We start from the raw sequence: 24,270 nt of genomic DNA, 5'->3' as shown, positions 1-24,270 counted from the left end.
GTGAGTCCACGTCAGTGTGTGTGTAAGTTGGCACGTGAGCGTGTGTGTGTGTGTGTGTGTGTGTGTGTGTGTTGACCAGTAAGATCTGCATGTGTCTCTCTGTTGCGGGAGCATCTGGTGGGGGTCTTTAAGTAGGTGAGTGTGAAGCGCTAACTCCCCTCGGCCCATCTGTCTGTTGGAGGGAGTCGGGGGACGACCCCTTTATCCCGCCAATTAGGACGACCCCTTTATCCCCCCAATTAGGACGTCCAGCACCGGGGGAAACTAATCAGAGGACCTGGAGCACCCCCCCATTCTCTCCCTCCGCACCAAAGACGATCCACTCCTCACCAGCACGGTTTACAGCAATGAGATTTCTCAGGGAGTTGGACTCTTGTAGCAGATTTAGGTCTAATTGTGTTAACGGTGGTGTCGGTGGTGGTGTCACTGGTGATGGTGGTGGTGGTAGTGGACTCTTGTAGCAGATTTAGGTCTAATTGTGTTAGCGGTGGTGTCGGTGGTGGTATTGGTGGTGGTGGAGCTGCATCTGTTCCCTCAAATCTGATTTAGTGGAAGTGGGGATCATCCGGAGGGGCTGTGGCCGATTAGCACGCAAAGAGCTTCAGATTGTTATGACAACACCACCTTACTGGAAGTTCATACCAAGAGAGAGAGAGAGAGAGAGAGAGAGAGAGAGTGGTATAAAACACCAGTAACGACAACACCACCTTACTGGAAGTTCATACCGAGAGAGAGAGAGAGAGAGAGAGAGAGAGAGAGAGAGAGAGAGTGGTGTAAAACACCAGTAACGACAACACCACCTTAGTGGAAGTTCATACCAAGAGAGAGAGAGAGAGTGGTATAAAACACCAGTAACGACAACACCACCTTAGTGGAAGTTCATACCGAGAGAGAGAGAGAGTGGTATAAAACACCAGTAACGACAACACCACCTTAGTGGAAGTTCATACCAAGAGAGAGAGTGGTATAAAACACCAGTAACGACAACACACCTTAGTGGAAGTTCATACCGAGAGAGAGAGAGTGGAGAACTACACTAGTTATAATAACACCACCTTACTGGAGGTTCATACCAACAAAGAGAGAGAGAGAGAGTGGAGTAAAACACTAGTTGTCGTGCTCACATTATTGTCGCATTCCAAAGCAGTTTGTTTAGTCACCTGTCTATGGTCTGTCACCTGAAAATATACAGTAGATACAAGTTTTTATTCTGTATGCGTTTAAAACAACAGTTAGATCACAGCTGCCTTTGTCCATTCTTATGTAGAACTATGAATGTCATGAATGAAATCAGTGGATGAAAAGGTTACTCAAGGGTATGGTCACTCATATTAGATTAAATCTTGAATTTTCCCTTGGGGATCAATGAATTATCTATCTATCTATCTATCTGTCTATCTTTCTATCTATTTCTCTATCTATTCATCTATCTATCTATCTATCATCTATCTATTAGATTAGATTAGACTCAATGTGCCGAGTACAAACACAGGGAACACACAATGTACTGTATGCAGATGCATATGCATATTATGGTCTGCTTGCTAATGAGCTGCTGTATGGCACCACGGTGAGGCTGAATCACATTCATCTTTGAGTCGCGTTCTCATTGCTCTGTGTTCCGCAGGTATATTCTGCGGTGTGAACACGTTCTCATTGCTCTGTGTTCCGCAGGTATATTCTGTTCTCATTGCTCTGTGTTCCGCAGGTATATTCTGCGGTGTGAACGCGTTCTCATTGCTCTGTGTTCCGCAGGTATATTCTGCGGTGTGAACACGTTCTCATTGCTCTGTGTTCCGCAGGTATATTCTGAGTCACGTTCTCATTTCTCTGTGTTCCGCAGGTATATTCTGTTCTCATTTCTCTGTGTTCCGCAGGTATATTCTGCGGTGTGAACGCCGAGAGGTGCCTGGAGGCGCCGTGCCAAAATGGCGGCACGTGTGTGGACAGGCTGGACGACTACCGCTGCCTGTGCCCCAGCGCGCCCCTCATGTACGCGGGCAAGAACTGCTCCGAGCTCTACGACCCCTGCGACGGCGTGGACTGCCCCGGCTGTGTGTCCACCCTGGGGACGGACGACTACCAGTGCATCTGCGACGAGGGCTTCGTGGGCCGCGACTGCAGCCACAACGTGGACGAGTGCGCCAGCGACCCCTGCAAGGGCACCAAGTCCTTCTGCGTGGACGGCGCCAACGGCTACGAGTGCCACTGTCCGAGCGGCTCGGCGGGCGAGCGGTGCCAGGAGCGGGTGCGGAGCTGCGGGGACGAGCCCTGCCTCAACGGCGCCACCTGCAGGTGGGCTCCGGAGGGGTACGCGTGCGACTGCGCGCAGGGCTTCGAGGGCGAGGACTGTGAGGCGGACGTGGACGAGTGCCTCTCGCAGCCGTGTAAGAACGGCGCCCTCTGCAGGGACGGAGTGGGGGCGTACGTGTGCTACTGCGTGCCGGGGTTCCAGGGCTCCAGCTGCGAGATCGACATCAACGAGTGCGCGTCCAGGCCGTGCACCAACAACGCCACCTGCGTCAACGGCAGGGACCAGTACACCTGCGAGTGCCTGCTGGGGTTCCAAGGTAAGGCTGCATCAACGGCAGGGACCAGTACACCTGCGAGTGCCTGCTGGGGTTCCAAGGTAAGGCCTCCCTCCAGCACGGCTGAGCCATAGTAGAAAGAGAGAGTTGCGACACTCTTTGGTGTCAAAAGTAAAAAACGATCAAAAGTAAAAAAAAAAACCTGCATTGAATGGCTGAATCGCAGGAGGGTGGGATGTAATTTCTGGATACTGGAGAGTGTAATCAATCAACTCATTGACTACTGACCAACAGATTGGCTGTTAATAGTTCCAAAACCCCCATAACCTGGAAACTGGCACGGGAGAGCGCTCAGCGCTGCCATGTTTTGCCACAGTCACAGTCTCTTACGGGAGTGTCGCCACAGTCTCTTATGGGAGTGTTGCCACTCTGTTACATCTACCGCTCTGCTCCCTCCAGCAGCATGGCTCAGCCTCCAGGTGTGTCTCGTCAGCATGTGGCCCAGGTGCACATATTGGTCGCTCACTGGCAGTAGCCCAAAGTAGCTATGGAGAAATAAAGGCCTTTTTTGACTTAAAGGAACATGCTAATTGATTCGGAGAACATACATACTCCTCTAATCTCGTGTGCTCCACTCGTGTGTGTGTAATAACATAGTCTGTATAACACCGTTAGCCTAGCTTACCATAATTCACTGGACGTGCATTAAAACAATTAGCCTAGCTTAGCATAATTTACTGGATGTGCATTATAACAGTTAGCCTAGCTTACCATAATTCACTGGATGTGCATTATACCAGTTAGCCTATAGATTCTAGCTCTGGGCCAGACACCAAGTAAGCTAGTTTCAAAAAAGTCATCCTGTTCCTTTAAATATGTCATTGGCATCTAGATTGAGATGATGAAGATTAGGCAGATGATCCATCCAGATGTTTTTTACGATGACCTTCTGTCTACTAATACCTCTAATCTAACCTACTAATACCTTGCCTCTTTCTGCCTTAAGACTGCTTACTACAGCATTTAAGACAGATGAAAACTAAATCAGTGCTTCTTACCATAACAACGGTAGGCTACACTACTGGATCACCTTAGCTTGCCATAACAACGGTACACTACTGGATCACCTTAGCTTACCATAACAACGGTACACTACTGGATCACCTTAGCTTGCCATAACAACGGTACACTACTGGATCACCTTAGCTTGCCATAACAACGGTACACTACTGGATCACCTTAGCTTGCCATAACAACGGTACACTACTGGATCACCTTAGCTTACCATAACAACGGTACACTACTGGATCACCTTAGTTTGCCATAACAACGGTACACTACTGGATCACCTTAGCTTGTTTCATGCTGTTATCAACTTATTCATTGTCTCAGTCATTTCTCTTGAATGTATGAGGGGGTATATCTGATCTTAAAATGTGTGTGTGCTCCATGTTTCTGTGTTCTGTGTGTGTGTGAAAGGGGTGAACTGTGAGGTGGATATTGACGAGTGTGAAGTCGAACCCTGCCAGAACAACGCCACCTGCTTTGACCACGTTGGTCACTACACCTGCGAGTGTGTGGAGGGCTTCGCCGGCATCAACTGCGAGGTGGACATCGATGAGTGCGGCAGCGGCCCCTGTATGCACTACGGAGTCTGTGTTGACCTAGTCAACAGGTGAGAGCTAATCGCATTACAGGTGCTTTGTGTACATACATCATTTCCATTGTCAAACACACTACAGCTCACAGTACACACACACACACACACACGCACTCACTTTCACTAATCTCACTCTCACTCTGTGGAAAGTACCTGTCTCTCCCTTAGGCGGGCATCATTGTTCCAGGAACAAAAACTACATTTCCCAGGAGGCTTAGTGTTCTTGACTATAAAGGGAGGTTCATGCGAGTGGCACTGACTCATATCTAGGTTACTGAGTCATTGTGTAATGCTGTGGGCTTGGGGGGTTGTGGGGCTCGTGAGTCAGTGTGTAATGCTGTGGGCTTGGGGGGTTGGGGGGCTCGTGAGTCAGTGTGTAATGCTGTGGGCTTGGGGGGTTGGGGGGCTCGTGAGTCATGTTCTAATCTGTCTGGGCGTTCCACCTGCCCTCCAGGGCTCTGATCAATGACCTGGTCAGAAAGGTGGCGGTCACTCCTCAATGATAATCAGGCTTTCGCTGGGCAGTCCACTCACTAGTGAGGAATGGCCTGGGTGGGTGTTACAGTAGTTTAAGACCTGCATGTAGGATACTGTATCATGGAAAGTAAATAGCGATCCAAAGGAATTTGTCAGAATATTTGTTAGGGTACTTCTCAGAGTGATTTATTTGATTAGGTTTGGTCAACTGAAATGAGATGGTTATCCAGATATTTGAATGATAATATATACTGTAAACATCCTTGATTATTTTTCAAAAACACAAAGGGTTCAACAAGAGTTTATTCATTGTAGTGTTCAAACATGCCAAGCATTTTTAAAGAGCTACCTCTTTAAAAGTTTTGTAACAGGTGTACCGTCTCACCTGAGGTGGTCTCTGTGATCAGGTGTGTTATTGTCTCACCTGAGGTCTGTGGTCTCTGTGATCAGTTGTGTTGTTGTCTCACCTGAGGTCTGTGGTCTCCGTGATGTGTTGTTGTCTCATCTGAGGTGTGTGGTCTCTGTGATCACTGATCAGGTGTGTTGTTGTCTCACCTGAGGTCTGTGGTCTCTGTAATCTGGTGTGTGTTGTCTCATCTGAGGTGTGTGGTCTGTGTGATCAGGTGTGTGTTGTTTGAGGCGTGTGGTCTCTGTGATCAGGTGTGTTGTTGTCTCACCTGAGGTCTGTGGTCCCTGTGATCAGGTGTGTTGTTGTCTCATCTGAGGTGTGTGGTCTGTGTGATTGGCAGGTTTGAGTGTGACTGCAGTGAGACGGGCTTCTTCGGGGAGCTGTGTGAGGAGGACATCCTGGAGTGTGCGTCCGCTCCCTGCCACAACAACGCCACCTGCCAGGACGGGGTCAACCAGTACACCTGCCTCTGCTGGCCAGGTGAGCTTTCAACTTCACCTGTATACCTGCACACTCAAACACCATACACCTGTTCATACACCTGCTCACTCAAACACCATACACCTGTTCATACACCTACTCACTCAAACACCATACACCTGTTCATACACCTGCTCACTCAAACACCATACACTTCCACACTCAGACACTATAGGCTACACCTGTTCATACACCTGCACACTCAAACACCGGCTCAGCTAAACATCTGTAAACTCAAGCACCATACACCAGCACATCACGTCTATTTCTGCTGGCCGGTGAGTTTTTATTTTCACCTGTACACCTGTACACACCTGTACACACAAACACAAGCACACACTCAGGTTATCAGGTGAGTTCCATTTCCAGCTGTACCTGTAAACATTAGTACAGCTGTGTCTCTTGGCTACGTGTGTTCCATTTCCACCTGTACACTCAAACACTAATTTAGACCAGTACATAGTCTACATACATACATACATACATAGCCTACAGACATGTATAATTCCAGGTGTGTGTGTGCCTGTTTCTCTCTATGTTAGTGTCTTCTACAGCTCTTCTGCGTTTCTTCAGTAGATGAGAGCTTTTCAATGCTGTAGTGTCTTAAGGATTATTGGAGCACCGTATTGTGCAGTCATTTACTGTAGTGCTATTAAACAACACTGCCCCCTTCTGGGTAAATGTAGCAACTGCTTCTCTGTAAAGCTGAGGGAATAATACAGTGCATGATCATCGGAGTGTGCACTACATGGTGCCGTATTGGCCTCCAAATGAATTCAGTTACGGTGGCAAACATGACCATGTTGTCTTGTTCCTCTGTATCTGTTGTCCATTTTCCTCTCTGGTCTCCACAGAGTCTGCTCACGCTCTCTTTCCACACACACACACACTTCAGAGTTACCTCCACTCCTCTGGTCACACGAGTACATCTTCTATCTCTCCACACACACGCTTCAGAGTTACCACTCCTCTGGACTACAACATTGTGTCTCACTCTCATAAGGCTACTACACTTTTCTTTAATTTCTCTTTTTTATTTCTTATAACTCACTCCATAGTTCTATGCTTGCTTATTTTCTTTAATTTATCTTCTTTTGTTCTTCATATCTCACTCTATTCGGCCTATGCTTGCTTATTTCTTTAATTAGCCTTTTTGATTTCTTTGTAGTTGCCTCCACACATTCCGTTCTGTGTCCCATATAAAAGCGGCCCCATGCAGCTCCATCTGCTAGAGGTGATTAAAGTTGGTCTTAGTGGGACACCGTCCAGGAGACTTAACTCTTACCGGTTATTACACACACACATGGCCTCAAATGACCTGCAGTCCACTCTTTCACTCATTTTAACACCCATGACTAAATCATGTGCATGATGGAATTTTGAAGGGTGCTTATTGCCTTTTTAAAGGGTAGGGGATTTAGGTAAGGTCTTTATAGACATAACATACTGTAGAAACTCTCTGTTTACAAAGAATTTTTTTTGTCCTTTTTGGACATAATAGTCGTTTTGAATTTGAACCTAGTCCATATCATATGGATATGTGGACGTTCATACCATATTATCCATATCATAAATTGATTACTTTTATCCTATTCCTATTTTATCCTACTCTCTTCTTTTTATCTTTTTTATTTATTACTTTTACTTTTTACTGTTTGTTTTATCTCTTTTATCCTACTGTTGTCCTCATTTTTGTGGTGTACAGCACTTTGGAAACCTTGTGTTTGTTTAAATTGTGCTATATAAATAAAGTGGATTGGATTGGATAAATATTGTACATTTTTAAATGATCTTTCTTTCTCTGTGTGTGTGTGTGTGTGTGTGTGTGTGTGTGTGTGTGTGTGTGCATGTATGTTCCAGGCTATGAGGGTGAAAACTGCCAGATTGACGTAGACGAGTGTGCGTCTGAGCCGTGTGAGAACGGTGGCGAGTGTTTCCAGCTGTCGGACGCGGACAGCTACGGCCTCCTGCCCCAGCTGGACGCAGAGTTCAGCTACGCCAGCGCCGCGGGCTACCTGTGTCAGTGCGTACCTGGATTCATAGGTGAGTTCAGCTATGCGAGGGCCGCGGGCTACCTGTGTCAGTGCGTACCTGGATTCATAGGTGAGTTCAGCTATGCGAGGGCCGCGGGCTACCTGTGTCAGTGCGTACCTGGATTCATAGGTGAGTTCAGCTACGCGAGGGCCGCGGGCTACCTGTGTCAGTGCGTACCTGGATTCATAGGTGAGTTCAGCTATGCGAGGGCCGCGGGCTACCTGTGTCAGTGCGTACCTGGATTCATAGGTGAGTTCAGCTATGCCAGCGCCGCGGGCTACCTGTGCCAGTGCGTACCTGGATTCATAGGTGAGAATCAGGTCACCTCACATGTTAAACACCACATTAGGTCTTAGGATTTAGGCCATGGTTTATACATTGATTTTGCTAAATTTCTTCAGCTATGGTGCGCAGGTGCAGTTAATATGGTATTAATATGGTTTTGTTTCTTTTAACTTGCATAAAACGTGGCCCTGTGGCTGACAGGAAGCAAATGGGACAATCACTCACCATCGTTATCTCATATTTTACAGAAGTGGCTTTATACAGTATATATTGTTTATCTGCCCTACTGCTTACAGAAATGTGCTCCTTGATGATGATTGATAACTTGTCCAACCCTCCCTGATAATCATACCGGGTACATGTCCACACCGGCCAGTTGGCGTGCTGCTCTGTCTCTTCTGCATGTTTCAGTGTGTGTGGGTATGTGAGTGTGTGAGGGTGTGTGAGTGTGTGAGTGTGTGTTGTGAGGGTGTGTGTATGATAATAACTCCTGACGCATGTCCACTCTGACCGGTTGGCGTGCTGCTCTGTCCTGCAGGAGAAAACTGCTCCATAAACGTGGACGAGTGTGAGTCTCAGCCCTGTCTTAACGGAGGCATCTGTGTGGACCTGCTCAACGCATTCCAGTGTGTGTGTCCACCTGGATACACAGGTAAGAGAGCTCTCTCTCTCTCTCTCTCTCTCTCTCTCTCTCTCTCTCTTTCTTTCTCTGTGTGTGTGTGTGTGTGTGTGTGTGTGTGTGTGTGTGTGTGTGTGTGAATGTTTGTTGGTTTGTTGATGTCACTACTAATATTGTCCTAATTATATTATTAATAAGGGTTGTGAGTTTTGAGTAGTGTGTGTGGCAATATGTGTAATAATATGGAGCTTAAGATGTAATGCATAGGATTATTCATTTAGTCACTAGAGTACACAGTGATCAGAACATTAGATATTAAGCTCCCTTTGATGTAGTTGCACAACCACCCGACTGCACACGGCTCTGTGCATGTGCACCAGCTCCGGATTTAGCGTGCTGTTTCTCCCAGCAGGATTTACGCACTTCGGTGTTCTTTAGCTCCCAGTCCCAAAATGTGGAAACAAACAAAAAGTCCACATGCAGGAACAGCAGAACGTTCTGGACACACCACACCACACGACACCCCACCACCACCACAGCACAACACAGCACAACACAGCACAACACACCACACCACACCACACCACACCACCACCACCACACCACACCCCACCACCACCACCACACCACACCACACCACACCACCACCACACCACACCACACCACCACACCACACCACACCACCACCACACCACCACCACACCACACCACACCACACCCCACCACCACCACCGCACCACACCACACCACACCACACCACACCACACCCCACCACCACCGCACCAATTACGCAGAAACCATTCTGCGGAGTGAATATCTGCGCACTGTATCTCCTCTCATTAAGAGACATGCAGCACGGAGATATTAAAACTCACCACAGTCAGCAGCTGTGAGCCCAGAGGAAGTCCTTGTTACAGTTACACCACTGAATGGGTCCTAATGGGGATACAGACATAGTGCACATGCTGCTCCTGCTCATAACTCTAGCAATTACTCGCACTGTCGGCTGTAGTGTGGCGGGAACACATACAAATGACTCCCAGAGTCTCAAATGAGCTGATAGCTGCTGCCGCTGGCGTGCTTCCGGCCCTAATGTGGCTCACGTCCGGCAGGCCTCAGGATTAGCAATGCCAGCTCGTCTCTGAGTTACTGTCTGGGCTGTTAACTGTAGAACTTCTGTTATGTTTACTGCAGCAGTTCTGAAACTACCCATTAGTGCTTAGTTGGCAAGCAACACACACACACACACACACACACACACACACACATGCACGTATACACACATGCATACATGCACAATCAAATGAACTGACTATGACACACAAACAAATTCATAGCACTCCAAATATATTGTGAGAACATCTCATATATGTATGAGAAGTTAGGCCTGTGATGACTTGGGTAATGCTCTACTGTACGAGATGCGGGCGTGTGATAATTTTGGGTAATATACTGTATGAGAAGTTGGGCGTGTGATAAGTTGGGTAGCAATATACAGGATGAGTTGTGGACACGTGATAAGTTGGTACCGATATGCTGTTTGAGATGTGGACATGTGATAAGTTGGGTAACACTATTCTGTGTGAGAAGTGGGGTCTATGGGAAGTGAAGTGGGGTCTATGGGAAGTGAAGTGGGGTCTATGGGAAATGAAGTGGGGTCTATGGGAAGTGGGGTCTATAGTGGGTGATGACTTGCCTTTGACTGGACTGGCCTGCTGTGTGTGTGTGCTGAGCTAAACAAACCACTAAGTTGCTTTCCACTAATCCTCATCTTAAACCCCATGTCCTCACTATGCTCCCCCCTCACCCCAACCACAGCATACTAACCTTCTCCTCTCTCCCCCCTCACCCAACCACACAGCATGTCTTCAACCATACTAACCTTCTCCCCTCACCCCTCTCACCCCAACCACACAGCATACTAACCTTCTCCTCTCTCTCCCCTCACCTCAACCACACAGCATACTAACCTTCTCCCCTCTCTCCCCTCACCTCAACCACACAGCATACTAACCTTCTCCTCTCTCTCCCCTCACCTCAACCACACAGCATACTAACCTTCTCCCCTCTCTCCTCTCACCCCAACCACACAGTATACTAACCTTCTCCTCTCTCACCTCAACCACACAGCATACTAACCTTCTCCCCTCTCCCCTCACCCCAACCACACAGTATACTAACCCTCTCCTCTCTCATCTCAACCACACAGCATACTAACCTTCTCCCCTCTCCCCTCACCCCAACCACACAGCATACTAACCTTCTCCTCTCTCACCCCAACCACACAGCATACTAACCTTCTCCCCTCTCTCCCCTCACCCCAACCACACAGCATACTAACCTTCTCCCCTCTCTCCCCTCACCTCAAACACACAGCATACTAACCTTCTCCTCTCTCTCCCCTCACCTCAAACACACAGCATGTCTGCCTCACCCTAACCGTCCCCTCAATGTTCTTACACCTCATACTCAGTCAAGAGCATACTTTCTCACCACATACTGTATAGTGCTCCACCTAATATTTCTTGACAATAGTTAATACTAAGTTGGTAAAAATGTTATTTAATTCATATATAAGTGTGTCATATATTATACATTTACATTTCTTCATTTAAGGCTGAGCTGCTTCTTAAGAAAAAGTGTATTCATCACCGTTTTAATCATTTACACAGAAGTACACGCCTGCTGATGGTCAGTGTTGAGGCGTGTGTAGTAGAGGCAGTAAGGGGGGGGGGGCTTTTCTGATCTCAGGCCAGTATGTTGAGGGGTGAGAGTGTGTGTACAGTATAGTGGTGTGTGTAGTAGAGACAGTAAGGGGGGGGGGGGGGGCTTTTCTGAATTCAGGCCAGTGTGTTGAGGGGTGAGAGTGTGTGTACAGTATAGTGGCATGTGGTGAGGAGTGGAGATGTACTGCAGACATGGAGAAGCCACAACAAGAACTAGAGCCCTACTCCTGCCATATGCTGGCAGGCTTAGTTAACTTCAGCAGTCTGCCTGTGTGTGTGTGTGTGTGTGTGTGTGTGTGTGTGTGTGTATGTGCGTGGATGTGTGTGTGTGTGTGTGTGTGTGTGCGTGTGTGTGTGTGTGTGTGTGTGTGTGTGTGTGCATGGGTGAATGTGTGTGTGTGTGTGTGTGTGTGTGTCTGCAGACGTGCACAAGGGGAGGAGGAGATTATTGGAAAGCCTCTTAGACTCGATGAAGTAAAGCAAACGTGTAGCAGCGCAGCTGAGAGGTTTCCAGTCACAAAATAAGTCAACGCTTCCGGGCATAAAGCACCCACGAGACTCCAACTCATTTTCTCACGACCAGGAGCAGGCATGCCCACTGGCCTGCAGATATACATATACATTACAGACTATCTGTCGAGCTCTCTGTGTAGATGCGTGCATATACAGTACTGTATACAGTCTTTGTCCATGTGCTAGTCTGCATTTTGACAGAGATGTCACTTAGTTTTGAGTACTCAAGTGCTCTTGTACTGGACAGCAAAGCTGAATGAATTTCATCACTCTTTCTTTTCCTTCCCTGTTCTCTCGCTCTCACACACATACACACACACACACACACACCCTCCCCCTCCCTCCCTGCGTTCGTCTGGCATTCCATTCCCCTCCCGTCCTCCGGTGCTGTGCTAAAATCACATCGTGGCTAATTAGTGGTGCACTGGCCACCACCACCACCACTGGTCATCTGTCACTCCCGCTCTTCACTGCCCTGCGCTACGCTACCATGCACTACGTTGCCCTGCCGCTTCTCCACAAACATTCCTGTTGTCTGAGATGACAGAAGCCAGCCGGCCTGAGACAGAGAGAGAGAGAGAGAGAGAGAGAGAGAGAGAGAGAGGGAGAGAGAGAGAGAGAGAGAGAGAGAGAGGGAGAGAGAGAGGGATAGAGAGAGGGAGAGAGAGAGAGAGAGAGAGAGGGAGAGCAAGAGAGCAAGAGAGAGAGAGAGGGAGAGACAGAAACAGAGAAAGAGAGAGAGAGGGATAGAGAGCGAGAGAGAGAGCAAGAGAGACAGAGAAAGAGAGAGAGGGAGTGGAGAGGAGTGGAGCAGGTGTGGGGGTAGAGGGTGTAGAGGCTGGACGGTGGGGGTAGGGGTGGAGGGTGGAGGGTGGAGGGGACTGCTGTGGATTACTGGCCCAGCCGAGAGCACAGCGGAGGGGGGAGACGGCACGGCTCAACTCCTAATCACTTCTGCTCGCCTGGTACAGAGAGACAGAGAAGAGATAGAGGAGGAGTGGAGTGGAGGAAAGAGAATAGACCTGAGGAGGGAGAGAGAGAGGGAGGAAAAGATAGAGATAGAGGGAGTGAGAGAGGGAGGAAAAGATAGAGAGAGTTGGACAGAGGAAGGGAGGGAAGGAGAGTTTTATACATACAGAAACAGAGGGAGAAAGAGAGGGAGGGAGTTGAGAGAGAGACAGAGAAATAGACAAGGAAAGAGACAAAGAGAGGAAGAGAGAGGAAGAGAGAGAGAGAGAAAGAGAGAGAAAGAGAGGGAGAGAGAGAGAGAGAGAGAGAGGGTTCCTCCTGTTGTTTGGACTCTTGTGTGGACTGTGCTAGTGTGTGTGTGTGTGTGTGTGTGTGTGTGTTTTGGGCTCATGGTGAGGATGTGGACTCTGGGACCGCTGCTCTGGGGACTGCTCCTGATGACAGGTAGGGTGGACCCCCCCATACCGCCTCCGCACCCTCTGAACCCCCCCCCCCCCCCCCATACCCCCTCCGCACCCCCCGCACCCTACTGGGCACCTCCTGGGCTGGCGGGGAGGTGGAGCAGGTGGGGTAACCGCCAGTACTGTACCTCTCTGTGTCGTCTCCGCAGCTGCACACAGAGCAGGGTGGAGCAGGCTGAGCATAGTTCATGGCGAGCGTGAGCTCTTCTCTGGCACGACTGCTGCTCTGGTGTCCATGACAACGTGTCTTTGCTGAAGTCTACTACGTTTACTAAGTGTCTGTGCGTAGCTTTAGAGAGGTTAGTTTGTTAGTGCCTGATCGCCTGGCTGTATCCTCGTCTGATTGGTGGTTGTGGTGGCTCAAGTGTCGAGTGGTCTCCCTGATAGAGGTGACCCTGTGGAGCGGGTCCAACCCGGAACAGACCCGGGCCATGTCTGTGCAGAACTCTGGGTCTGTGTTGGTGCAGAACTCTGGGTCTGTGTGGGCGGCCGGATACATCCATTCACAGAAGTTTTTACACAGTTCACAGGAGTTCTACTGACGCTTGTTCCTCACAGGCTGAGTTCAGAGTCCATTCTGGAATTTCATGTCAGAATCTTGTGTTCTAGAATCTGTGTTTGGATTCTGAGGATGAATGTAGATGGTACAGCAGTATGCTGTTTATTTGCGTTGTTTTTTGGGTCTTATGTTGGACTTTTTTCTGCTGTTCTCTGAAGCTACTCCCTCTGTGTCCATAAGGCACACTGTGTTCCTTGTTGGAATGCTCACTTGTTTCCGTGGTGATGCTGTTTGTGTTGCTCATCCGTTGTACTGAGAGAATGTGAATGAAACGTACACATTGTTACCCATTTTTTTGTTGTTGATAAAATTATGTTACTGTTACAAAGCCGACAGTTTTTATGGGAGAAAACCCTTTATTATGGAGCAAGTTTAGATTTGTCCCAGGAACCTGTGTCTTAATGAAATTAACAAGCTAACTGAGTAAAAGACTAATTACAAATCTAATTAGCGTTTGACTAATTCCCATGCAGAGCAGTTCCAGTAAGTTGCTTCCTGAATCAGACGGTTTGGAGCAGAATTACGTCCTGAGATGGTCAATAAGCGACTTGAGTTCATCTGCTTGACCCACTGGTTGCGTACTGTACAGCAGGCTCCCGAGCTGAGGGTCATGAGTGGGTGATTAGAATGAAGCCCTCTCTCCTGAGACTGCATTGTGCATATACTGTAGCCAGAGCACAGTGGAGTCTCCTCCTCATCCCTATGAGATGAACATTTCATTGGAGATTTAGTCATGACTTCCTCCACTAACATTATTACACTGGGGTAGTGCACATTTAAAGTGTAATCTATTTATCAGAGAGTAAATATGCTGCTGAAGTATTCTGGAGGATCCATAGCAAATGCAACACAGTGTTTCTGTTTTTTTCTGTGTGTATTTTATGCTTTAAAAATGACTGAATTGATAAAAATAAGCATATTGAACTCAAAGCGCTACATTGAATGCTGTGGCTGGGGAGTTTACAGACACAGTTGGCATATGTGTGTTTTTTTTAGAGCGACTATGTGTGTGTTTGTGTGTGTGCATATGTACTGTATGTGTGTGTGTGCATGTGTATGCATGTACAGTATGTGTGTGTGTGTGTGTGTGTGTGTGTGCGTGTGTATGCATGCATGTACTGTACTGTATGTGTGTGTGTGTGTGTGTGTGTGCGTGCGTCTGTGTGTGTGAGTGTGTGTGTGTGTGCGTGCGTCTGTGTGTGTGTGTGTGCATAGCAACAGCAGCTCCTCCCGGCTGGCTCATTCCCCTCTGCTCCTCCCCCTCAGGTGCACTGTGTGAGGTGGACATGGAAGAGTGTGTGTGTGTGTGTGTGTGTGTGTGTGTGTGTGTGTGTGTGTGCGTGTGTGTGTGTGTGTGTGTGTGCGTGTGTGTGTGTGTTGTGTGTTGATAATGTGTGTCTGCTCCCCTCCCCCCTAGGTGCGCTGTGTGAGGTGGATGTGGACGTGTGTGTGTGTGTGTGTGTGCGTGTGTGTGTTGATTAAGTGTGTGTCTGCTCCCCTCCCCCCCAGGTGCGCTGTGTGAGGTGGACATAGACGAGTGTGTGTGTGTGTGTGTGTGTGTGTGTGTGTGTGTGTTATTTATGTGTGTGTTCTGCTCCCCTCCCCCCCAGGTGCGCTGTGTGAGGTGGACGTGGACGAGAGTGTGTGTGTGTGTGCGTGTGTGTGTGTGTGTGCGTGTGTGTGTGTGTGTGTGTGTGTGTTGTGTGTTGATTAAGTGTGTGTTCTGCTCCCCTCCCCCCCAGGTGCGCTGTGTGAGGTGGACGTAGACGAGTGTGCCAGTAATCCCTGTCAGCACGGTGGCACGTGCCAGGACGGCATTAACGCCTTCTACTGCACCTGCGCTGCCCCTGCGCCCGGCCAGCTGCCCTGGGGCGGCCCCGACTGCGCCACCCTGCTCGTGGGCTGCCAGGCTCACCAGTGCCAACACGGCGCCACCTGCACGCCCGGCCTGGACCCCGCCCACGCCCAGCGCCACACCTACACCTGCGCCTGCCCGCCGGGTTTCCACGGAGACCGCTGCGAGACGCCCACCACGTTCTCGTTCTCCGCGGAGGGCTTCGCGCTGGTGGAGGTTCCGGAGGTCCCGGAGGCCAACCGGACGCGGCGGGATGTGGAGGCAGCGGTCAGCGGCGGCGGCGGCGGCAGTAGCCCCAGCGTGCGGCTGCGCTTCAGAACCACGCTGCCGGACCTGGTGCTGTTCTACAGGGGGACGGCCGAGCACTACGTGTGCCTGGAGCTGGTCCGAGGAGCGCTGACCGCCAGAGCCGAGTCCAGCTCCGGCGCCCTGAGGATGGAGGCCGCCCTGCTGGAGCCGGTCAACGACGGCCGCTGGCACGACGCCCTCGTCACCGTGGACGAGAAACTCGTCCTGACCCGAGAGGACAGCGCCAACGCCAGCGATGATGATGAAGATGATGATGATGATGACGAAGAGGACGGTGATGGTGACGGTGGTGATGAAGATGACGGAGGGGAGCGGGCGGCGAGGAGGGCGGAGGACGGCGGTCAGAATCAGCTCCTGTTCTTCCACCCCGAGGGGCTGCAGCAGGTGTTTGTGGGCGGCGTGCCGCTGGAGTTGCTCAACAGCACGGTGAGCAGGACGGGCCTGCTGGGCTGCGTGGAGGACCTGCGCGTGGACGCGCTGCTCGTGCTGCCGCAGCAGCTGCTCTCGGACCTCGGCGCCGCCCCGGACATCGGCTGCAACCGGACCGAGTGGTGCCGCGAGGACCCCTGCTCCCAGCAGGGACACTGCGTGGACCTCTGGACGGACTACCGCTGCGACTGCTTCAGACCCTTCCACGGAAACTTCTGCTCTGAAGGTACAGCACGGGCAGCAGCCCCACAGCACGAGTACATTAGCTAGACTGACACAGGACAACATTAGCTATACTGACTCTGAAAACTAAATTAGCTATACTGACTCTGAAAACTACATTAGCTATAGGCTACTGACACAGGACAACTTCATTAGCTATACTGACTCTAAAAACTACAATAGCTACAGTATACTGACTCTGAAAACTACATGAGCTATTCTGACTCTAAAAACTACACTAGCATACTGACACAGGACAACTACATTTAGCTATACTGACTCTGAACATATTTACACCTTCACTCTTTTGTTATCACAGATATAGCTGTCTGAAATTAGATGCACATTTATACAAAATGCAAATTTCATACATAAATGATACGCAAATAGTATAATGGAGGGCATAGGCCTGTAAATGTATATTATGATGTATCATATGTATGTTTATTTATCTCTGTGACTCCCTCCATATGTTCATGGTTGGTTGGTAATATACAGTATCTTCCTGGGTGTCCCTGCAGAGATTCCCTCGTGGACGTTCAGCTACGAGCGGACGCCGTCGTCGTTCGTGATGTTCCCCATCACGCAGTCCCACGGCGAGTCCTTCTCCGTCTCCTTCTTCCTGCGCTCCACTAAGGAGGCGGGTCTGGTGTTCCAGCTGCGGCGGCGCGAGCAGGAGTACTTCAGCGTCTACCTGCGCCACGGATCGCTCCACCTGGACATCCACGCCTCCACCCGCCGCTCCGCACTCTACGTCACCGACGGCGTCAAGCGCCAACTGACCGTAACCATGTCGACGGGCTTTGTGTTCTTTAACGAGGAGCCGGTGCGGTTCGAGGAGGACGACACCCCTCCGCTGGTCAGCGTCCAGGCCGGGGACCAGGCGTTCGTCGGAGGCCTTGCCCAGGGACAGGACACGTCCCGCTGGGGAGGCTCGTTCAAGGGCTGCCTGCAGGACATCCTCCTGGACCAGACGCAGCTCTTCATCTACAAGACCAAGACCAGCAAGTACTCCAAGCAGCAGCAGCGCAGCTACCTCCCAGGGGCCTCCTTCAACGTGGAGCAACACTGCCTCTCAGACAACACGTGCAAGGTGTGTGTGCTCTCCTTTACAGTAGTAACACTGCAGAGAGTGTGATGATGAAAGAGTTAATTTACTAGCCTGTAGCCACACTGCCGACATGTGCAAGGTGTGTGTTTGGTAACACTGCAGAGAGCGTGATGAGGAATGTCCACTCACAGCTTATTCTGTGAGGGATGGTAAATCCAGACCATTGATTCAAATGAGAGTTTTTTATTTACTGGCCTGTAGCATCAGAACGCAGCTGTACAAATGGAATTGCACTCTATGACGCTCAGCTGATTGCCAAATGCACTCTCTGACATTCAACACCTCATGTACTTTAGAGTTTGTCTATTGGCAAAAAAATGTATCATTATTGACATATTAATAATTAGTAAACAGAAAATAGTTCTAGATGACAAACATTTATAGTAAAATGTGTTCTATGCCTATAGGCACAGCCATGTCAGAATGGGGGTGTGTGCAACATGACGTGGAATGACTTCATGTGCGAGTGTCCGTTCAACTACACGGGGAAGATGTGTGAGACGCGCGTGTGGTGTGTGAGTGACCCCTGTGTGATGGGCGGCCAGTGTGTGGACCTGTCAGACGGATACGAGTGTGAGTACTTCATCCATATCACACACACTTCTCACCCCATACACACACTCCAAACATATTTCATACAACAAAAAAACCTCAGAGATGTGGTAGTCAAATGTACTTTTTTAAGATTGGCATTAAATATGCAAATGTATATTGCTGTTGCAGAAAAACATTTATACTTAAAGGAAATAGTGTTCGCATGTCTCTATAACATATGTTTGAGGATAAGTAAATGCTATTTTTTTTGTATTGATTTTGAATTCAGATATAAATCTGAATCTCCATCTGTGTGTTCTTGTGACTCCCAAAATATGGTTTGCGCTCCTAAAGGTATGAAAACGTGCCGTAACTCTCTCTCTCTCTCTGTCTGTGCAGGCCGCACCAACGCGACGTTCGAGAACAACGCTCTGCAGTACCGTGCCGAGGGGTCGGTGATGGCGACGACGGTCTCCATGGACGTGCGCACGCGCGAGGAGAGCGGCGTCCTGCTGCGGGCGTCCAGCGGCCTGGAGCTGCTGTGCGTGGGCCTGCACAACGCCAGCGTGGTGGTCAAGCTGCGCAGCGGCAACAGCAGCCTGGAGGTCGCGACCCTGTCCAGCGAGCGCCAGCTGGCCGACGGGCAGTGGCACCACGTGGAGCTGCACCTGGACCTGACGCCGCTCGACGATGACAGCAGCAGCGCCCTCCGGTGGCAGATCAGCGTGGACGGGCAGCGCACGGGCCCGGGCGTCCCCGCCGCCACCGACACGCTGGACTTCCTGGGCAACGCCACCGTCCACCTGGCGGAGAACTTCACCGGTTGCCTGGGCGACGTGCGCGTGGGCGGGATCTACCTGCCGCTGGTGGAGGACGGCGATCCTCCGCAGGCGTCGCGCTTCCTGCGTCAGCCGGGCGGTGGCGGCGGGGGGGCGTCGTCCCCAGAGCTGGGCTGCAGGGGGTCCCCCGTGTGCTCCCCGTCCCCCTGCCTCCACCAGGCCGTCTGCCTGGACCTCTTCCACGCCCGCGCCTGCTCCTGCGCGCCCGGCTGGGAGGGCGAGTTCTGCGAGGCGGAGATCGACGAGTGCGCCTCCTCGCCCTGCGTCAACGGGACGTGCCGCGACCTGCTCGGGGACTACCGGTGCGTGTGCACGCAGGGCTTCGGCGGGCGCGACTGCCAGGTGGAGGTGGACGAGTGCCAGGGCAGCCGCTGTGAGAACGGCGCCACCTGTGTGGACGCGCTGGGCAGCTACTACTGCCTGTGCCCGCCCGGATTCAGCGGCCCATACTGCCAGTGAGTGCACTGCACACACACACACACACACACACACCTGTGTGGACGCGCTGGGCAGCTACTACTGCCTGTGCCCGCCGGGATTCAGTGGGCCCTACTGCCAGTGAGTGCACTGCACACACACACACACACACACACACACACACACACACACCTATACCAGGGCCCACCTGCACACACACACACACACACACACACACACACACACACACACACACACCTATACCAGGGCCCACCTGCACACCTACACATACACACACCTTTACCAGAGCCCACCTGCTCTTACACATAACACACACCACACACACACACCTTTACCAGAGCCCACCTGCTCTTACACATAACACACACCACACACACACACCTGTACCAGAGCCCACCTGCTCTTACACATAACACACACCACACACACACACCTGTACCAGTGCCCACCTGTTCTTACACTCTGGGATGGGTGTGTTCACTAACCTGGGATGGGTGTGTTCACTAACCTGGGATGGGTGTGTTCTCTAACCTTGGATGGGTATGTTCACTAACCTTGGATGGGTCTGTTCACTAACCTGTGATGGGTGTGTTCACTAACCTGGGATTGGTGTGTTCACTAACCTGGGATGGGTGTGTTCTCTAACCTTGGATGGGTATGTTCACTAACCTTGGATGGGTCTGTTCACTAACCTGTGATGGGTGTGTTCACTAACCTGGGATTGGTGTGTTCACTAAACTTGGATGGCTAACATCCAGAGGAGGAATTCTCTATCACACACACATAATACATGCAGTGTAAATCCGCCATTAGTCTAAAGACAGTTACTGGAAGCGCAGGGGGATGCTGGTCTTTCACACACACACACACACACACACACACACACACACACACACACACACACACACACCCTTATCACACACCCTCATCTGATCCCAGATAAGGCCTGAGTCTGGAGTGCGTCTGCTCTGGACACGCGTGTGAGCTACAGGGTGCAGTGGAGTGCGTCTGCTCTTATGAGCTACAGGGTGCAGTGGAGTGCGTCTGCTCTTATGAGCTACAGGGTGCAGTGGAGTGCGTCTGCTCTTATGAGCTACAGGGTGCAGTGGAGTGCGTCTGCTCTTATGAGCTACAGGGTGCAGTGGAGTGCGTCTGCTCTTATGAGCTACAGGGTGCAGTGGAGTGCGTCTGCTCTTATGAGCTACAGGGTGCAGTGGAGTGCGTCTGCTCTTATGAGCTACAGGGTGCAGTGGAGTGCGTCTGCTCTTATGAGCTACAGGGTGCAGTGGAGGGGGCAGTGTGGAGAGTTTAGAGTAAAGCAACTCAGAGCAGGAATGTGCTGGACATGGATGTGTGTGTGTGTGTGTGTGTGTGTGTGTGCTGATAAGGGACCACTGTAGGATAGGTAGTCATCTGTTTTTTGGATGAGTGTGTGTATGTATCTGTTCATATGTGAATGAGGGAGATACGCTTGTATTCATATTGGTGTGTGTATGTTCATGTATGTGTATGTACGTATGTGTGTGTCCTTATGGACTTAGACCATGCCTCGTATGTTATGGTAAGTGTGTGTGCTTAAGACCGTGCCCAGTATGTTATGGTAAGTGTGTGTGCTTAAGACCGTGCCTCGTATGTTATGGTAAGTGTGTGTACTGGAGACCATGCCCCGTATGTTATGGTAAGTGTATATCCTGTGTGTGGCCCCTAGGTGGCGCTTCCCAGCTCCGCGGTGTAACCTGGACATGCGCTGTGCTCACGGGGGCGTCTGCATCGATGGCTACTGGGGAGCCAACTGCACCTGCAGACCGGGCTTCACTGGCCTCAGGTGAGATGGGACCACCACTGCTTACAGTATGCACACAACATACTGTATGATATATCACATACATTATGCTATACCGCCACTGCTTATATGCACAGCATATATTATATATCACATACATTATACTAGCTTCACTGCTTATACAGTACACAACATTATGTTATATATTGCACATTATATTACAGTGGCACTGCTTACATACACAACATAATATGACATGCTTTTGACAGGCAAAGTATAAAGTCTTAAAATGTCTCATACTTTTATATTCATATACACCATGTGAGTGTGTCACATACAATGTGTGTCACATACAATAGCTAATGTAAACATAGTGTCTTTCATATTGCACTCCCCCAAATACACGTGTACGATATGCTAGTATACTGATGCTAACTATATCTCAGGTGTACAATATGCTAGTATACTGATGCTAACTATATCTCAGGTGTACGATATGCTAGTATACTGATGCTAACTATATCTCAGGTGTAGGATATGCTAGTAGGCCTAAACTGATGCTAACTATATCATATCTTTCACCCTATGTACTGTATGTCCATCTCAGGTGTGCGGTATGCTAGTAGGCCTATACTGATGCTAACTTTATCATATCTTTCACCCTATGTATGTCCATCTCAGGTGTACGATATGCTAGTACGCTAATGCTAACTATATCATATCTCTCACCCTATGTCCATCTCAGGTGTACGGTATGCTAGTACGCTAATGCTAACTATATCATATCTCTCACGCTATGTCCATCTCAGGTGTACGGTATGCTAGTACGCTAATGCTAACTATATCATATCTCTCACGCTATGTCCATCTCAGGTGTACAGTATGCTAGTACGCTAATGCTAACTATATCATATTCCTCCTCCATGTCAGGTGTACGATATGCTAGTACACTAATGCTAACTATATCATATTCCTCCTCCATGTCAGGTGTGAGGAGGAGCTTAACGAGTGTGCGTCCAACCCCTGCATCAACGGGGGCAGCTGCAGGGACCGGGTCAACAACTACCAGTGCATGTGCGTGCGCGGCTTCAGTGGGAAGAACTGCGAGACCAGCGTGAGTCACGCCCTCTAGCCAGCCTTGCGCTTGTGCTCACAGGGTTAATGTATATAACAGACATCCATTTGACTCCTTATGTTCGCATAACTTAAGCAAATGCCTTTTGTTAACACTGGATTATGCAATTGAAGTAAATTAGATTTGTGTTATATGTCCAACTGAAATGAGATCTACCCGTTACTGTGCCTGACGTGAGTGTGTTGTGCCCGTAACTGTGCCTGACGTGAGTGTGTTGTGCCCGTTACTGTGCCTGACGTGAGTGTGTTGTGCCCGTTACTGGGCCTGACGTGAGTGTGTTGTGCCCGTAACGGCCTGACGTGAGTGTGTTGTGCCCGTTACTGGGCCTGACGTGAGTGTGTTGTGCCCGTTACTGGGCCTGACGTGAGTGTGTTGTGCCCGTTACTGTGCCTGATGTGAGTGTGTTGTGCCCGTTACTGTGCCTGACGTGAGTGTGTTGTGCCCGTAACTGTGCCTGGCGTGAGTGTGTTGTGCCCGTTACCGTGCCTGGCGTGAGTGTGTTGTGCCCGTAACTGTGCCTGGCGTGAGTGTGTTGTGCCCGTTACTGTGCCTGACGTGAGTGTGTTGTGCCCGTTACTGTGCCTGACGTGAGTGTGTTGTGCCCGTTACTGGTCCTGACGTGAGTGTGTTGTGCCCGTTACTGTGCCTGACGTGAGTGTGTTGTGCCCGTTACTGCGCCTGACGTGAGTGTGTTGTGCCCGTTACTGTGCCTGACGTGAGTGTGTTGTGCCCCGTTACTGTGCCTGACGTGAGTGTGTTGTGCCCGTTACTGTGCCTGACGTGACGTGAGTGTGTTGTGCCCGTTACCGGGCCTGACGTGAGTGTTACTGTGCCTGACGTGAGTGTGTTGTGCCCGTTACTGTGCCTGACGTGAGTGTTACTGTGCCTGACGTGAGTGTGTTGTGCCCGTTACTGTGCCTGACGTGAGTGTTACTGTGCCTGACGTGAGTGTTACTGTGCCTGACGTGAGTGTTACTGGGCCTGACGTGAGTGTGTTGTGCCCGTAACTGTGCCTGACGTGAGTGCTCTGTGCCCGTAACTGGGCCTGACGTGAGTGTGTTGTGCCCGTAACTGTGCCTGACGTGAGTGTGTTGTGCCTGACGTGAGTGTTACTGCGCCTGACGTGAGTGTTACTGGGCCTGACGTGAGTGTGTTGTGCCCGTAACTGTGCCTGACGTGAGTGCTCTGTGCCCGTAACTGGGCCTGACGTGAGTGTTACTGCGCCTGACGTGAGTGTTACTGGGCCTGACGTGAGTGTGTTGTGCCCGTAACTGTGCCTGACGTGAGTGCTCTGTGCCCGTAACTGTGCCTGACGTGAGTGCTCTGTGCCCTGCAGCGGGAGCCCCAGAGGGAGCGGATGCCCTGGCTGGTGGTGGCCATCCCGCTGGTGTGCCTGGGCGCGGTGATCGCGGGCGTGGCCATGGTGTGCCTGGCCATGACCGCCCGCAAGAAGCGCCAGTCCGAGGGCACCTACAGCCCCAGCAACCAGGAAGTGGCCGGCGCCAGGCTGGAGATGGGCAGCGTGCTGAAGGTGCCCCCAGAGGAGAGGCTCATATAGAGGGGTCACAGGGTCACAGGGGTCACGGGGGTCAAGGGTCATTGGCCTATTGGGGTCACGGGGTCAAGGGTCGTTGGCCTATGGGGTTGATCAGGAACTGGAGATGGAGATACATGGACCATGGAGAGCCAGCGGATATTCTGCTGGAGCAAAGCTTGCTGCTGTATTTTAGAGGGGTGGACTCAGGAGGAGGGGTGGGTGGGGCTACAGGCTGGTGGGTGGGGTTATGGACTTCACCAGGAAGTGGAGACATGCCATGGAGCTGACTGTGCAGAGCCCATGGACATTTCATGAGTGGGGTGGTTCCTGCTGGAGGGGATGCACGGGCACCAAGAAA

General features: G+C 50.5%; 1 protein-coding gene across 1 annotated transcript in view; it reads left to right on the top strand.

The window, feature by feature from the left end:
* The window catches only part of crb2b (crumbs cell polarity complex component 2b), a 31,573-nt gene extending 7,640 nt beyond the window's left edge, over nucleotides 1–23,933 (top strand). Inside the window, exons 2-14 of the mRNA XM_062543908.1 lie at nucleotides 1,878–2,570; nucleotides 4,008–4,203; nucleotides 5,415–5,554; nucleotides 7,415–7,597; nucleotides 8,412–8,525; nucleotides 15,463–16,116; nucleotides 16,183–16,539; nucleotides 17,057–17,628; nucleotides 18,054–18,219; nucleotides 18,580–19,474; nucleotides 21,166–21,282; nucleotides 22,228–22,354; nucleotides 23,712–23,933. Of these exons, the coding sequence (XP_062399892.1) occupies nucleotides 1,878–2,570; nucleotides 4,008–4,203; nucleotides 5,415–5,554; nucleotides 7,415–7,597; nucleotides 8,412–8,525; nucleotides 15,463–16,116; nucleotides 16,183–16,539; nucleotides 17,057–17,628; nucleotides 18,054–18,219; nucleotides 18,580–19,474; nucleotides 21,166–21,282; nucleotides 22,228–22,354; nucleotides 23,712–23,933 (4,436 nt within the window). The remainder of the gene's footprint in view (nucleotides 1–1,877; nucleotides 2,571–4,007; nucleotides 4,204–5,414; nucleotides 5,555–7,414; nucleotides 7,598–8,411; nucleotides 8,526–15,462; nucleotides 16,117–16,182; nucleotides 16,540–17,056; nucleotides 17,629–18,053; nucleotides 18,220–18,579; nucleotides 19,475–21,165; nucleotides 21,283–22,227; nucleotides 22,355–23,711) is intronic.
* Nucleotides 23,934–24,270: the final 337 nt, after the last annotated feature.

The sequence above is a fragment of the Sardina pilchardus genome, chromosome 8 (genome assembly GCF_963854185.1).
Source record: "Sardina pilchardus chromosome 8, fSarPil1.1, whole genome shotgun sequence".
NCBI lineage: Eukaryota > Metazoa > Chordata > Actinopteri > Clupeiformes > Clupeidae > Sardina > Sardina pilchardus.
The sequence above is the reverse complement of the archived record's forward strand: the minus strand, read 5'-3'. Positions and strand labels throughout refer to the sequence as shown.